The 16,556-nt window shown below is 36.7% G+C and overlaps 1 protein-coding gene across 3 annotated transcripts; it reads right to left on the bottom strand.

Moving 5' to 3' along the window:
* Positions 1-1,759: 1,759 nt before the first annotated feature.
* Positions 1,760-16,248, bottom strand: eya3 (EYA transcriptional coactivator and phosphatase 3). Of its 3 annotated transcripts, none has more exons than XM_087786461.1 (19): positions 16,107-16,248; positions 13,405-13,502; positions 12,687-12,724; positions 12,527-12,618; positions 10,974-11,048; positions 10,854-10,908; positions 10,668-10,777; positions 10,300-10,422; positions 10,066-10,151; positions 9,452-9,629; positions 9,192-9,361; positions 7,681-7,764; positions 7,511-7,600; positions 7,365-7,423; positions 7,125-7,285; positions 5,921-6,035; positions 5,556-5,677; positions 4,428-4,528; positions 1,761-3,768 (listed from the first exon to the last, which is right to left on the bottom strand). In XM_087786461.1, the coding sequence occupies exons 2-19, from the start codon at positions 13,450-13,452 to the stop codon at positions 3,688-3,690; spliced, it is 1,788 nt and encodes a 595-aa protein (XP_087642587.1). In that variant the 5' UTR covers positions 13,453-13,502; positions 16,107-16,248; the 3' UTR covers positions 1,761-3,687. The 3 variants fall into 3 exon arrangements, with proteins under 3 accessions (XP_087642589.1, XP_087642587.1, XP_087642588.1); XM_087786462.1 differs by having other exon boundaries at positions 12,687-12,721; XM_087786463.1 differs by lacking the exon at positions 10,300-10,422 and having other exon boundaries at positions 1,760-3,768.
* Positions 16,249-16,556: the final 308 nt, after the last annotated feature.

Here is a 16,556-nt window from a genome sequence, read left to right as displayed (position 1 = left end):
AATAAAAATGTCTTAAGATGTTTCTTGAAGGAGTCAGTAGATCATCAAACACAGAGGGAGATGGAACCGTGTTCAGGAACCGTCAAGTAGATTCTGATCCACAGACCTCAGAGCCCGAGCTGGGGTGTAAGTCTGGATCAGATCACTGATGGAAGGTCTGACCATGAATAGATCTGAAAGTAAGAACCAGAATTTTAAAATTGATCCTGAAAGAAACTGGCAGCCAGTGAAGAGTTTTAGGGTTTGGAGAAATGTGAGTTCTTCTACTAGAGCAGCTCAGAATTCTTGCTGAAGAGTTTTGTATTAACTGCAGGCGAGACAGATCCTTCTTGTTAAGACATGAAAATAAAGGTCTAAACGAGAAGACACAAACGCATGGATTATAAATAGTGCAGGAATGTGGTTATTATTGTTGCTAAAGCTTTGTAAATGCGTGAAATAATTTGCAAATATATACGTGTATCTGTACAGATATCCATAAATGCCCATCTGCTGGGGTCCCCAACATTTTTTGCTAGTATTAGTTAGTATTATGTCGGCATTATATTCACGGACGGACCTTCAGATAAAAACAGGTTCATTTAAAAAAAATTAACTTGACTTAAACTTGCATTTTGACGCGTCAAGAGCAGCAGGCTAAATTTACGACAAAGGAAATACCATCTTTTTTCAGAACAAAACACATTCAGACAGTAATAATCGACAAAACAAATTGCATTTTCTTTGTGTGTTGTCCGATAACAAAAACCTCACGGACCGGTACCCAGACCCACGATGGGGCACCATTGTTTGAGTCGTCCACCGTATATTTCTTTATTTCCTTTTGATGTCCACTATGAAAGTCCCAATGACTCGTTGAGCTACGATAGTGATTCATAAAACCCTTAAAAAAACAAGATCAAAGAACACTTACCCAGATGCGGGACACCCTGGGCCAGACCAAGAGGTTCTGATGATAAGACGACGGTCTTGTGACTGAAATAAGAACATGGATCTGTTGTCGCTTGGTTCCACAAATCAGTGAGAGGGACGGAAAAGATAAGAGAGCAGTGGAGATTGGGAAACACCCCAGGTCTGGAGCTATGATTCTTCAAATGGTGAGTAAATTACAGTGGATTATGAACAAATGTAACTGATCTAATACGTATTAAATATGGTATGAATCTACTTCAAACTCACATTTTTCCAAACCTTAAAACTCTTCACCGGATGCCAGTTTCTTTCAGGATCAACTTTACAATTCTGGTTCTTACTTTCAGATCTATTCATGGTCAGACTCCTTCTTACATCACTGATCTGATCCAGACTTACACCCCAGCTCGGGCTCTGAGGTCTGTGGATCAGAATCTACTGATGGTTCCTGAACACGCTTCAGGACCAGAGGAGAGAAATCCTTCCAGGCTGTTGCTCCTAAGCTTTGGAACGATCTTCCTCTGTGTTTGATGATCTACTGACTCCTTCAAGAAACATCTTAAGACGTTTTTATTTGTTCAGGCTTTTCCTTGATGTTCTGGAACTCCTGTTGTGTTATCAGTTTTATCTTGATCTTTAAAGTATATACTTTATTGAGTATTGTTTTCATTGTTTAAGCGCTTTGTGACCCTGGTCTAGAAAAGCGCTGTACAAATAAAAATGACTTACTTACTTACTATACAAACCCCTTTTTTTTCCAGCTCTGAAGTTGGCCTTCTCCGTCTTCACCACAGCTTTTGGTGTGACCTTATTTCACCGATGTCTGCGCAACTTTTGACTTACAAATGAGATGAATTTACATTGAGAACTCACTGCTTATATAGTCATGGGAGTTACTACTGCCCTCCTGCAGTTAATACAGGAAGTTCTGCTATTTCAAGCAACTTTGAACCATCTGTATAATCAGCCTAAACCTACTCTCCTCCATTTTTGGTTTTAAGTTAATTTTTATTTCATTATCCTCTGTCATTTATATTGACTTTTTCCCCTTTTTTGTCAGACCCTTACTTAAGCAAACCTACGTAATTGACTTACATACATTTCCGCTTCATGACACGCACAGAACCAAAACTAAATAAGAAAAACATCAAACACGTTAAAGCTTTAAAACTTTAGTTTTCAGGAAAAAAAAGTAACACTTTGGATAATAGTACAACACAAAGTTAAGTGTAAAAAAAAAAAAAAAAAAACTTACATAATTCCCTTTGAGATTACTCATACAGCTGGTTAAAGGCACGATATAAATATGCAAAAGTTTTACAAGCAAATACACAAAACAAAAAAAACATTCTTAATGGTCGAGCTGCATTCGAGTCTGAACTTCCGGCTCAGGATTGAATCAAAAGTCCTCAAACCTTCTCCTTCCTCTGAATAGGAAATAACCACGATTCGCCGCAGTCTCGCTCCAGATTGTCAGAAAACATCTCCATCACAGTTAAACTCGACACAAAAGAGCAACTTTGAACGCAAAAATAATTTCAACTCGGCAACTGACTTGAGTTTTCGCTGCTACATTTACTTTTTCCTCTTCTGCAGGTACAAATACTGGATTTTAAAGAACCTTGTATCGACGCCGCATGGAGTCGGCATCAGGACAGACTCTAGTGAAAACAAACACAGTTGTGTTGTTGAGATTGTCAGAAAAGAATCAAACACAATCATTATTTTGTCTAGATCGTAAGGCATTTAAAAAAAAGAAGCAAACTTACTGTTTTTTTTGGTTTAAAAGTAATTTCCTCAATGTGGCTGCTGTAGCTTTCATTAGGAACAAAGTGATGAAAAATCCTCCTAAAACTCTGGAAGGACACTTGGAAATGTGCTTTGGGGTTTTATGAGCCAAATACTGGATCATATAAACACAAAAATAACATGCGTTATCGTCTCTAAACCAGCATGAAGATTGTCCTGCGAACTGTACTCTTGACTTTAAATTGAATTCTTCTTTTAAAGTTCTGTTAAACTTAACCCGAGATCGATTTGAAATGTATTTCCGTGACTGTATTTTTGGCGTCAGTGGATCGGTCGTTAAGATGCTCTTTAAAAAACAAACAAAAAAACGTCGCCGACCAAGTGGACATTAAAACATCCCTGTGTCAGAGTCAAGACTATAGAAAGACGAGGCCACGGTGCTTAGTTCGTCCACGACTTGACGACCTGTGGCTGAACAAAAAAGCAGCTCAGGAAGCCACATAAACGGCAAACAAGCTCAAATATACCTAAATATTAGTGTCGAACCGGCTTGGAAAACGTCACCTTCTACTGATATTTGGATGTTTCCGAGCGAGAAAAGCTACTTCTGCACCGAGTCGAGGATTTTAAAGCGAGAGAAGTTTCGACTGACGAGGTGCAGCGTTTTGAGTGTCACAGTGGTTGAAGGACGTAACTTTGTTCCTGCGAGGAGGTCGTTAGAAAGAGTGCAAAACAGGACGAAGAGCGAGAGTGTAGAACCTTTGGCTGTCGGACCCGAGAGAGAGAGAGACGTACAAATTAAAAACAAAAAAAAATGCTCCTTGCATAACATTTAGAAACAGAACTGAAATTAAAATGTTTTTTTTTTTTTTCCCCTTCTGTGTCCAGATCAGTGCCAGTTTCTGCCGTTGAGGTAAAAGCTGCCGTCGAGCGAAAGGTCAAGTGGTGACTACGGTCAGTGTCCCGGCTCTCGCACCGTAACAGTCGTTTCGTGAGAGCTTCAATGTACGAGTGGGAGAGTCCGCTTTACAGGAAGTCCAGCTCCAAGGCCTGGTGCAGAGACAGGAGGTCCCCGTGTGTCGTGATCCGCCAGAAGGGCATGTTGTGCTGCACGAGAGGACCAGGGTCAGTGAACAGAGATCAGGGGTGTGTTTGTTGGCAAGGATCTAGCGATACCATATACTGTACTGTGATACTGTAGTAACAAGGATATATTTGCAGTATTGTCGGGTACTTGACTCTGGTGTTGCAGAATTTACAGACCACAAAGTCGTAACTGCTTTCATTTGTTTTGAAACCAAAATATGTCCAAACATCGGCTTTAAAATCTGCTTGAGTCGACTGTATCCCCTCGTCCTCAGTCATAGCCAGGATCTCAAAGGATTTCATTGTTACTTTAGCTGCGAAGGACGTAATGAATACTGACATCTAGCGGACGGATGTTTAATTGCAACTAAAACATGAACAAACTGGACAGCTTACAAATATATTTCTTTACATTTGTATTTTATCTTTTGAGGGAAGAATTTAAACAATAGTCTAGAGTCACCATATTAATACATGTCAGAATTATATAAAAACACCATAAACATTTTGTGTCTCTTATTTATCGGAAAGATTTTGCAGCCATTAGCCTTAGCGAGGTAAGTGTCTTCTTACATCAGAGATTAAATAATTTTACAGTAGAAACTTTCTTAAAAAAGGCAGAGGGTGTTTAAAGTTATTAACTCCACACACACACACAAAAATGTAGAAACATTTCTTACCCGTTTTGCTGCCAACTCCTCATCACGGCCGTCGCCGATCACGACATACGTCACTTTTTTCCCGAACCTGGAGATGATTCGTTCAAAGCAGCTTTCTTTTCCTGCAGAGACGACAAGTCACACCAGGAGTGAACGATGACATCATACAACGTGACTGTTGCACGAGCCAAAACTAAGAAGTGCATCAGTGTCATCAGAATATTAAATATTGAAAGTTAAACTTTACAATTCAAATGTTTTAATTTCAGGATAAATATTTAGTTTGACATTCGAATCCCAATAATAATATAATTTTATATTATATAAATAAATATAATTATATAAATATTATACAAGTAATAATATGGCATTATTATAACAACATCCAATAACATACATTCTTTTTAAATTTAGATAAAACAATAAGTCGATTTTATGCATGAAAAATAATTCTGAAACTATATATATACTGTATTTAGAAAAGTAAATTTAAAGGCTACTAATCAAAAGATAATCATTAATATTGAATTTAGATTAAAAATAAATATTTAGTTATTGGATTTAGAATACCAATAGAATACAGACTAAGCATAAAAAATAATTCTAATTTTTTAAAAACACTTAAATGAAAATGCTTAAAAAAAGAAAATGCTAAAAAAAGAAGAAAAAAAAGAACTTTGACTTTTTTGTTTAATTAATATAATTAAAATATCAAACTCTATAAAATAACCATTCATTGTGAAGCAAAAGTTTAATTTGAAGAAAAAAAAGGAACCTTTTAATATACAAATTATTAAATATGTATTTAAAATGTTTTATTAAAAAAAGGATTAAATACTTAAAAAAGGTTTAAAACATTTTTGTAATGTTTAATTTAACCATTTTATATCCTAATGACACTGATATACTTCTATAAAGAAGAAACAAAAAAAACCTTACGATTTAATTTTATATTTTATCCAGAGAGTTTCAATACAAATTATATGAAAAAAAAGAAAGTATTTTAACAAAAAGAAAAAACTGAAAGACTTAAGCAATACCCGGAGTCACACCATCAATAAATAAAACCTGAATAGTACAAAAATCGCATTTCTATATTCATGTACTAGTACGGGCCGACATAAAGAAGAACATGCAGGTCTCTCCTACCGATCTTGGTGGCGCTGTAGATGTTCTCGATGGGGAAAACTTCTCCCAGACCGTAGAGCAGAACTTTGGCCAGAGCAGGAACCAGCTGAGTGGTGGTGACTAACACATTCATACTCTTCCCTCTGTTGGCACGACAACAAAACATGTGACTAGATCCATCCTTTCCATGGTTTCCTGGTCAATAAAGACTCAGGATTCTTCGCCAGAGAATTTTCCGACCACGTGTTTATTTTTTCTGTGGCCATAGACGTCAATAATAACTGTAGCTCAGCGTTTCGTCTGCTCTTTACTGATCATAACTAATGAACCAACAGAAGTATCGCTGCCACGGCATGTTTTCGGTTGAAAACTAAACGACTTCTCACCTGGACTGGATGAGCAACAGAGATTTGAGCGCCGTGCTGAGCCAGGAGTCCGTAACGTTCTCGATGTCGGACTGAAGCCGTAGAAGGAGGTCTTTCTTCACTGGACTTAGTAGCCCTGCAGCAGAACCACACATTAAAAGGTAGAATAAGATATTTCTTCACTACATTGGTTCAAAAACACATCCTTCTGTGAAGCCCGTCTCACTTCTTTACGACATTTCATTAGTTTAATCCAGACATCTCTCCAAATGATTTAATGTGCCGCGTCGGATGGTTTGTTTAAAGCCAAAGTAGATCCATTTTTATGTGATCGACTAATATATTAGAACTATTGATGTCAAAAGTTTGAATAAGACTCCAACAAGAGAACTTCTAACAAAGAGTAAAACTGAAGTTATAAAACAAAATCCACATTGAGGGGCTCTACAGAGACATTTTTGTTAAATGGAAACCCTTTTATTTAATATTTTAGTGACTTACGGGCACTACCTGACGGAAATATAAGTAATAAAATTTGATAGATAAATAGTTACAAGTCAATATGCTTTATGCGTCATCCTTTGGAGGTGGGTTCAGGGGTGAGAGTGGAGCTCACGTTATTAATATTGGATCTAAATTAACATACTTGAATGTCGTCGTCTGTCCACTTATAAGGGTTTAGCCATTTTTATTTAATACATTTACCCTTTGGTTTGCTTGTTAATTGTGTTTTTTTTTAATTTTCTTTCATTTTATTTTTCCCTTCTTTTTTAAAAAAAGTATTATCATGGCTGTTGTTTCTCATTCATCGTTATAACTATTTAATCTTTTATTCCAGGGTATAGTTGCATTTTATTTTATAGCCGTTGTTCGTTTAAAAAGAGAGAAAAAAGTATTGTCACTGTGGAAATATATACATTGCTGAATAAGTATCATAAGTAACATATAAATAAAAATAAATAAAAATATGAGTAAAACTGACGTCAAATGAAAGGAATTTGATGTAGTGACCAAACAAAAAAATTAAGATTGATTGACAATCAAGAACAAAAAGGAAATATCACAATCTGTGAAAATATTTGGGACCCTGCTGTAGTGCCAATAAAGTTGTGAATGAAACACCAAAAACAAAACGTAACCGACAAAAACCACGATATTGTGAAAGAATAATGTGATTGAAATTAAATGTTTCAGTTGTTGTTGTACATCGTCAACGGGAACTCACCACCGACGTTGCTCTTGTAGCTGTTGTAGATCTCTTTTAGCCGCCGGTAGCGAAAAGCCAACTTGCGCATCCACTCCACGCCTCCCTGGACTCCCGTCGTGGCTCCGGCTGCTCCTCCGCCGTTCACGCCGTTGAAACCGTCCGTCAAGAAATTGTAGTTGCTTTGAAAGAAAAGTAATTAAATCAGCGAATGACGCTTAATACGGTTTTAAAAGGAGAGAATGCAAAGAAGTGAAATACCTCAAATCTTGTCCGTTATCGTCCGAAGCTACATCCTCAACGTGGACTTGATCACATTCCTTAAAGAGATCGAGATCAAAATCCATCCACCGAGATACATATTTTCTCAATACGACACACATGCATCACTGTTAAGAAATGAGCACCTCCAGATCGTTGAAGAAGAGGTGCGTGTCCGCCAGCTCAAAGATGAACTCCTCCATCTGCAGGCCCAGGTTCATCACACTGGCTCGGTCCTGCAAACGCACAAACACCTTCGTGACTCTTGGATAATATTAAGAATACAACAATCCTTTTTCTTTTCTTTGACACAAACCTTCCCAAACTTTTGAGCAAAGGTTCCCGTGAGAAGCGAGTGGAAGATGATGATCGTCTCGTCCAGATCCCACAGAAAGACACGCTGCAGGGAAAGAAAATATTAGCGTTAAAAATGATCAAGAAGGAAAGAAGAGTTAAAAACAGAATGTGTACTGGGAGACATATAGTGCTTTGTGTAGTGTAGAAATTAAAACAATAAAATAGTATTTATTTAAACACAAGAAGACAATAAGGAGGACAACTAAAAATATAATTTTAGAATCAACTCAATGCCTACAATTATACAAAAAATAAAATTAATTATATATATATATATATATTATATATTATATAGTATATTATAAAAGTATAAATCTTGACAAGAAATCTCAAGATTGTTCCAGAAAAAAAAGGGAATATTGTTCAAGTGCTTTCAAATTAAAATACCTTTTTTTTTTAAAAATAAAACTATTTTTATTCAGACTTGAAGCACAAGGAATTGAAATAATATCTTCTTTAGTCAATAGTACAAGCATGCTTTATTTTCAAGGGAAAAAAAGAAAATGGATCACAAATGAAGAACCTAAACATAAATCCACAGATGAAAACTAATTCTTAATCCATGAACAATCACAACCAGAAATACATGAACATCTACATCCAGCAGAAGATGAAATTGATCATCTACAAATAATGATTATTCAACAATAAAAATTAATCAAAAATAGATTATTAATCCCATTCATTATTTAAAAAATATTCTAATACTAGGCCAAGTCTAAAAAAAAAAAACCTCTTTTAAATTAGTAGTAATTACTAGTTTAAACAATATTATTACTTATCTCCCACATTCCCATATTTTAGGTTATATATTGTTTAAAATCATCTTAAAAAATGTGCAATAAACAGTGTTCTTAAAATAGGAAAGATCTAAATTCTACAATAAACATGCTGGAAATCGCAGGATCTCTAAAAGACAAACGAAAACTACTTTTTGAGGCCGTAAAGAGTTAAGGCTGAAGATTACACATTTGTTTTCATTTAACAGCTTTGAAGGATCTGATCGTAATCAGAGTCAGAATATTGTAACTGCAATGTCGTAAATTCCTTGTTCCGCTGCAAACTTCCTGTGTCGCTTAACAAGAGTGTTTACAAAAGAGATAAAAGCTTCTGTTGTGTCCGTTTCCCTGTTTCCTCTACCAATTATTACAAAAAATACAATATAATAATAATACTTTAAGATATTATAGATGGTTGATTAAATACTTATACTAATTACATTTATAGGAACACACAAAATGTTTGTAATTTTAAAGGGATATTATTTAGATTATTTTAGACTTCTAAGACACTTTTGATAACCTGACCTGATGCATATTAATAGATAAAAAAAACATGGTTTTATGATGAACATAAACTCCAGAATGACGTTCTACACACATCATGAAATGAGCAACAAACTAACTTTTCAGAAAATCATCTCACAGTACTTTTAGTTCAGACACAAGGGTTTGCTAAAGAAGATTTTACCTCCAAATCGCCGTCGGCAGGTTGCGAGTTTTCTGGTTTCTTCCCTTTTCCTTTCGCCTTGCCCACGGAATTCCTTCGTGCAACATCATCCTGGTCTCGGGGTGCAGGGGGAAGAGACACAGTGGCGGGGAGAGCTGCGCCGGCTGGAAGGTTCTCTGGTGGCAACGCGTCTGATAAAAAAAAAAAGTGATTAGAACAATTGGCTAAAACTCAGTATCTCAGTAAACTTTTTTTCTTTTATGTTTAAGGACTTTAATCACCTCTAGGGGGCAGCCCGGCCGACGCCGCTTCCTCCGATTTCACGCCGGAATACGCGGCACCGCCGACCCCGGTGCCGGTGTCGTCCCCACTGGGCAGCCCTGCAGGCACGTAGCTGGGCGGGAGAGCGTAGTACTGGGAGAACTGATTCTGTCCCAGAGAACTGTAGCTGCTGAAGTCCTGCACACGAGCAAAAGTAGAAGAAGAAAAAAAAGAGATTAGAGTTAATAATTTAAACTCAATCAAACAAGGGTTAAAAAATGTTTTAGCAGTCAAGGTTTGGGGAACATAAAAATGATTATTTACCAAACTGTCTACAGCGGCAAGTATTACTCCGATTACAATACAGTCTTAAACTAAAATATATCTTCGTTTGTCCTTTCCTACAAACATACCGGGCAAATTGATTGCCTATGTCCTCAGTTTGGCTCTTATTAACGTCCATTTAAAACTTTTGATTGATAAATTCCTTGGTTTATACCAAAACACTGTCGTTTTAATCGGTTACAATATCAACAGTACTGCGCCGCCAGGCTCCGTAGTAGAAGTAAAATACGTCTTAGAATTCTGGTACTTCAACGTGAGCAAAAAAAACTAAAGAAATAACTCTTCTTACCTGATGAGCCACAGGGGTGGAGGCGGTGGTCGGGGCTGTAGCCGACGGGATGTTGGAATATACGCTCGATGTTGTGAAACTTGACCCTGGAAAAAAAAAGGAAAAAAAAAAGATGGAAATTGTAGAACTCTTTGCACAGAGTCAGATAAAAAAGACGTGGCTGGGGATAAAAAAAAAAAAACATTTGCGGGGAGTGTGAAAGCAACGGTGGTGTGAGACAGTTTCTGGGCTTGCCTTGGCTCGGGTAAGAGTAGTGCAGCTGGCCTGGCTGGGTGGAGGTGTATGCGGTGCTGAAGCTGAGAAACCCAGGCTGGCCACCACAGGGCGCCTCTGATTTAATGCCTGGCCACATAACACCTGAAGAGGAAAGAGAGTAATGGAAGCAGAGGGTTGCAGCGAGAGCAGTGAAGACTGAAGCAGCCTCAGACACACGGGTGTGCGTGTGTGTGCGCGCGTGTGTGTCTGGGAATAATAATAATAATAATAATAAGAGTCTATATAGAGCCAAAGCAGAGTTGGGCCTTGACAGGGTTGAATGATAAAAGCCGAGGTATTAGTGAGCAGACAAGAGACTGAATTAACTGTCGTGAGAAAGGACGAACCGAAAGGGGGGAGTCCGTAGGTCTGGCCTGTTTGAGGAAATGGTGAATATACTGTGGACTGGGCCAGTGGAGGGAACGTCACCTGGTTGGAGTAGGATGTCACTGCTGGACTGAATCGGTACAACAACAAAAAAAAAAACATGTTAAAAAAACCCACAAACGAATTCCAAGAAGCACATCACTCACTTGTTTTCTTGATAAACCTCTTGACTGAACTCGGACGTGGCAGTCGAGTTGTCGGCTGTAAAAGTGGATCACAGTCAGGCAACGTTTCGAAAATGACACCGAACTCGAGAACTTTCGTACCAGAATGAACGAATGAGTTGATGGCGTTTCCAGAAGAAGCCGCTGCTCCGTCTCCTTCGGGCGACTCGTGCTCCACTGCAACCACAAGAACATTTATCAAACTAATAAAATGTTGATACATGTAAATATCCCTTACAGAGTTGTCATAAGAACTAATACTTCGGTACCAGCAGAGTTCTAATACTTAATTGTCACATTATGTAAACGTAATGTAAAGTTATGTTATGTAAAATTATGAGATGCTTTCTCAGTTTTGCTGAGTTAATGTGATTTGAAATACATTTTATTTTTCCATTAGAGTCACTGTCAAGGAGCAAGTGTTACTTAAGTCACAGAGGTGTTTAAAAGGCAAAGAAAATGTGAAAACATGAGACCTTTTATACTTTAAGGCGGATCTTCACCACTATCAGAATGTATATTGTTTCTTGATTTTCTTTTTTATTTGCACATTTATAAAGACAAATGTTTAGGTTTGTTATTATACTTGAAGGCTGGACAACACACTGGAATGTATAATAGTTGTAATAAAACATGTTTACTTTTGCTATATGGAAAAATATGTGGATGCAAGTAGTTATTCTGTCCTCCGCAGCTAAAGGAACAATAACATCCCACAAGATCCTGGCAATGACTGAGGATGAGAGGATACAGCTCACCCAAAACAGATTTTAAAGCTAATGTTTGGACTTATTTTGGTATAAAATCAGAATCAAAATAGATTAATGTCCATGTTGATGTGGTGACTTATATGGTGTCAGTGTTTAAAGTGATGGTTCACCCAAAATTTGAATTTCACTGATGCCCACTCGTCTTCGTCCAAAAAAAAAAAAAAAAAACACACTTAAAACATTCAAATACCACCATACTCTGTAACATCCTTATGTATTGAAGCGTTGACATTAGAAATTTCTTAGGAAAAACGTAAAAATAAATCTGAAAAAGGTCTCTCAGATCCAGCTAAAAGTGTATCTTCAATTAAACAATTAAGTGACGGAAGTCACTTAAAATGAAGACTTACTTGAATTACATTAAGAAACAATTCCTAATGTCAAGGCTTCAATACAAGAGGGACATTACAGACGAGTAGTATGGAGGTATTTGGATGTTTTTAAGTTCCTTATGGACGAAGATGAAGAAGACAACTGAGCTCCAGTTGCTACATTAAAATGAACAAACATCTTTTGCCTCCAAGTCGACATGAGGGCGAGTAGAAAATGATTGAATTTTGGGTGAACCATCACTTTAAATAAGGAACAGCAAATATAAAACTCAAACCTCTACATCTTTTTAGGCGATTCTGAAGATTTTCTTTCACCTGTAACATGGACTGCTCTAAAGATTTGGACTCCTCTGATCTAGAATGTAAAACAAGGACTAAATATTTCAGCTGTTGCAGGACATTGAGGGAGACGTGAAAAATGGGAAAAACACTTTTGAACAGCATTTGACATCATTAACAATTCATTCATAATTTTCCACTAAACATGGTGTCACCGCGCAAACAGAACGACCAAATGCAACAATTGCAGACACCATATGGATTCTCTTTGTACCTGGATCCAGTTGAGCCGTCGAGAGTGAAGAGTAGGAGTTTTCCTGCCGAGATGAACCCAACACATCCCCTGGGCTGCCGTCGTTTGAGTTACTGTAAACACAAGAGACATGTATAGTTGACCTCTGTAAACATTCGCAATTTGTTCGTTTTCCACCAACCTGTCGATGGGATGATCAAGCTTGGCTTTCTTCGCCTGCTGGAATAGAGGATAGATGTTCATCTTGTCAAGACTCATGGAAAAACAGTTGATTTACTTCAATAAATAAGGTTTTAGGGCAGAGCAATTTCATCCGAATCAAATCGAAATTAATGCAATTTAATAGAAAGCTTTTCTTTTTTTCTTTTTTGAAAACTTAGAAAACGTGTTTACATATTCAAATTGTTGTAGCCAGTTTTATTTAGATTTATTCACACTTTTCTCTGAGATTTTTATAATCATTTTGTTATATCATCCGTCCCAGGACTTCGGTGTTTTGTGCGACGCCGTCTTATTTAAGGTTTTTATTTTTACAGAAGTTAAATAAATATATTTTATTTAATTAATCTACAGTATTAGTCGAGTCCTCCGATTGTGGCCAACAGAGAAGTTATATGTCGTTTCTATAAAATGTTGTGTTGTTCATACTAAACAATGACTTCGACACTGTATCGTAATATCCAGTAACTTTTATTTAATTAAATAAAATTGCAATTTTTGTCTAACTTTAAAACCATCATTTTTTCCTTGATGACATCTTGATTCGTGTTGAAAGAGAAATGTAACAATATTATTAAAAAGGCCGACATAAAAATTACATACAGATCACACCGGTACCGATTTTTAAATTCCAACCGATTTCCAAGTATTCCCGGGTGCATGCGTGGGTTCGTTCTCACCGGCAGATCCTGTGATTCGTCCATCTCTCCGGCAGAGTGACCCGACATGCCTGCCTGCTCTCAGCCTACTCTTTGGACTTGCCGAGTCTGTCTGGACCCTGAAGACAGCAGACAAAAACCTCTGTGATTTTGGACTATATGTAGCTTCATGGGGTGGGGGGGGTCAAAACCCTCCCTTCTTTAGGTAATCGCTACATGGGATGTGGTGTTGACAAAAGAAAAGGGCGGCACGTGTCACTCCTCCGGCACGAGACCTTAATTTAAGATGACACCTGCACCTGAGATTAGGTGAATAGAAGAGCTCAAGCTCCGGAAATGAACGGAGCCTCAAACCAAAGAAATAAAACAGAAAACATGTGATGAAAATTGTATTTACTACAGATTTATTTCCATAATCGTCAATCAGAAAATGTTTTATCCAGTATTGTGAAACAACTAAGAACATTTTGTGGTGTTTTGGATACATTATGAAATAAAAGGAAATTAAATACAATAAAATAAAATAAAATCCCAAATAATATAAGAGACTCGTGCATTAATTGGTCATAAAAAAATGTTTTACTAAATAAATGAAATAATGAATGGAAATGTAATTAATAAAATAATTTCTATTTATTTTGTCATTAAAATAATGAAATTACCAAATGACTTTGTTTTGAGTCACATGATATTAACAAATAAATCTCACAATTTCTGAATCTGCAATTTCTTAAGGCTGTATACGATTAATTTGGGAAAGTGAAAACCTCTATCGTGATGGTGATGTAAGGAGAATTTAATGTAGGTCAAATGGCAGAGACACACAAGTGTGAGGCTGCTGCACGTTTTCGGAAAAAAGGTTTCCTCCAACAGAAAAGCTGAGCATCTGTCCTCTTACACAAGGTTTACGGACTGTACTTTCTGAGGAGGCTCCGATCATTTAAAACTAAAAACCTGACATTTAAATAGAAATAAGGTCAGCGATGATAAACAAAATGTGACGATAAATTACTTTAATGTGCATTTATTAAAAATACATTTGTATTCCACAGTGTATCTAGGGTCATATTGTTTTTAAAAACGATATACATTTATGTTTAAGAACAACAGGGGTCCCCAAACATTTTGCACCAAGCACTGGTATAATGTCCACATTATTTTTCAGCCTTCAGATAAAAAACAAAATCTCGAGTTTAATTTGAGACTTTTTGTCTATTTAACTTATTTTCTTTACTTATTTTGATTAAACTTGACCGAAAAAGTCTTTGGAAATAAATGGTAAAAAATAAAAAATAAATCAATACAACAGAAATTAAGTACAATCAATTTAGCCTCTCTGTGTGGCCCACTAGCAAAGAGTTGTGGATCAGTACCGGCCCCGGCTCGTTGTTGGGGGAACACTGATATACAGTGTTGTGCTGGACGTTAAATCCAGCCCATCCTGGAAATGTCATGTACCAATACTTACGATGCAACACACTTTTGAACAAGAAATAATTCTGTTTCTTTACTTCAACGTTTACAACGTGAGTGAGTCAGCAGAGTCGGAGTTTCACATTAGTTGCCCTTTAATGACTAGTGTCTAAAATAAAATGGCATACAAACTCCAGCAAAGACGGACGTTGCCTCAAGCTGAAGGAGAACCTGCAACCTTCTTGCTGTGCGATCTTCCAGCCGACAAGTCGAAAAATGAAAGACTTCAAATCACTTATTGCTCTTTAAAAACAATAACACGTCCATTAATTTACCTCAGATCGATGAGTAGAATTTATGGGTTGAGGTTACATGTTCTAAAAACTAAAAATGTTTTTTTTTTTTAAACATGGAACTATTCATATGCATTGACAAATCACAGCCCAAAACCTACTTACATTTTATATATACAGTATATATAAATATGTATTATATTTGTGACATATGCCAGGTAAGTTTGATTTTGTCTTTAGTAAAATGCAACTGAGACAACCTCAATTTTTCACCAATGTGAGACGAAAAAGGTTCATTTTATTATATCTCTTATCTTACATTATTTGGACTAATAGTAGCATCAAGTTTAACACTGAAGTCCATTTACTCCCTTTACGGCTGGCTTGCTCAGTTCCTCCATAAACAATGTAAACATCTCTTGATCACAAAGTTCTTTCCTTCCAACATAAGGAATAAACAAAGCCAGGGAAGTGAACCCGCCTCCACCAGGAATTCGACCAATCGCTCGTTGTCGCCTCGGTCAACTTCAACATCCTAATTCAAGTGCCAATGTCACAGGTTTTTTTTTTTTAAACATTCAATACAAGCACAAAAGCTCGTAATATTCATAATAAAACGCGACATTAAATAAATGATAAAAGAGTGAGTCGCTGTCACTGACTTTGACTTATTGGAACCAGCTCTTAGTCCGCCCCCGTTTAAAGTCTGATAGAATGCACTTCTTTAAAACACACTTTAAACACAAACTATGGATCGAAACTGTTAAAAAACAAAGTGCACGGTCGCATTAGATTAAGTTAGTAATATATATATTCAACTCATGAGTTGAGAGCGAGTATGAAAGTTTCACACGTCCAGGCATTAGTCGGGTCCACTAGCTTCAGAGGTGGGTACAGGAATGGCAGCGTGTGCAGCACAGGCTGGCTCGTGCAGCGAACACATATATATATGTCGATAAATAAATAAAAAAGCGAAGAAAAACTGAAATAAAAGAGGAAGGTTAGACTCAGACTTACCATTTAAAGAACCGAGACGTGAACGCTTTGGTTTAAGCGTAAAGAGATGAAGATTATTCCTTCAGCTTTGTCTGTTGATATGGAGCACTATTTGGCAGGAAGTCGCCGTAGAGGCACTCATTTGCGCATGCGTACGGCGTAAAAATAGTTCCGAAAATCGATTAATGTATTTTGAATTAAGCGAATAAGCATATTTATATTTCGTTTTTTTATTTTATTTAAACAATATTACATTTAATATTATTATTTTATTTCATTTTTAGGGGAAAATGTAAAAATATACCTCTTGATGGAAAACAATAAAATGTACATGTTTAAATATTTATTCGACATGTTTATACGAACATTTTGAGTTTACGCGCATTTTGTTATAAATGTAACAAATAATTACAACTAAAAAGCAGTAGTTTAACAAATGAACACCAGGGGTCACTGGATATAAATAGCCGC

This window comes from Callionymus lyra, chromosome 3 (genome assembly GCF_982586985.1).
Source record: "Callionymus lyra chromosome 3, fCalLyr1.hap1.1, whole genome shotgun sequence".
NCBI classification, from domain to species: Eukaryota; Metazoa; Chordata; class Actinopteri; order Syngnathiformes; family Callionymidae; genus Callionymus; species Callionymus lyra.
The sequence above is the reverse complement of the archived record's forward strand: the minus strand, read 5'-3'. Positions and strand labels throughout refer to the sequence as shown.

Bases quoted from the DNA above. Each gene is read 5' to 3' on its own strand.
- eya3 (XM_087786461.1), bottom strand. From the start codon at position 13,452: ATGTCGGGTCACTCTGCCGGAGAGATGGACGAATCACAGGATCTGCCG. The intron at 10,423-10,667 runs GTTCGTCCTTTC...TTTCCTCTTCAG, and splicing joins CTACGGACTCCCCCCTTTCG to GTGTTATGTGGCCAGGCATT. The intron at 6,036-7,124 runs GTGAGTTCCCGT...GTTCTGCTGCAG, and splicing joins CTACAAGAGCAACGTCGGTG to GGCTACTAAGTCCAGTGAAG.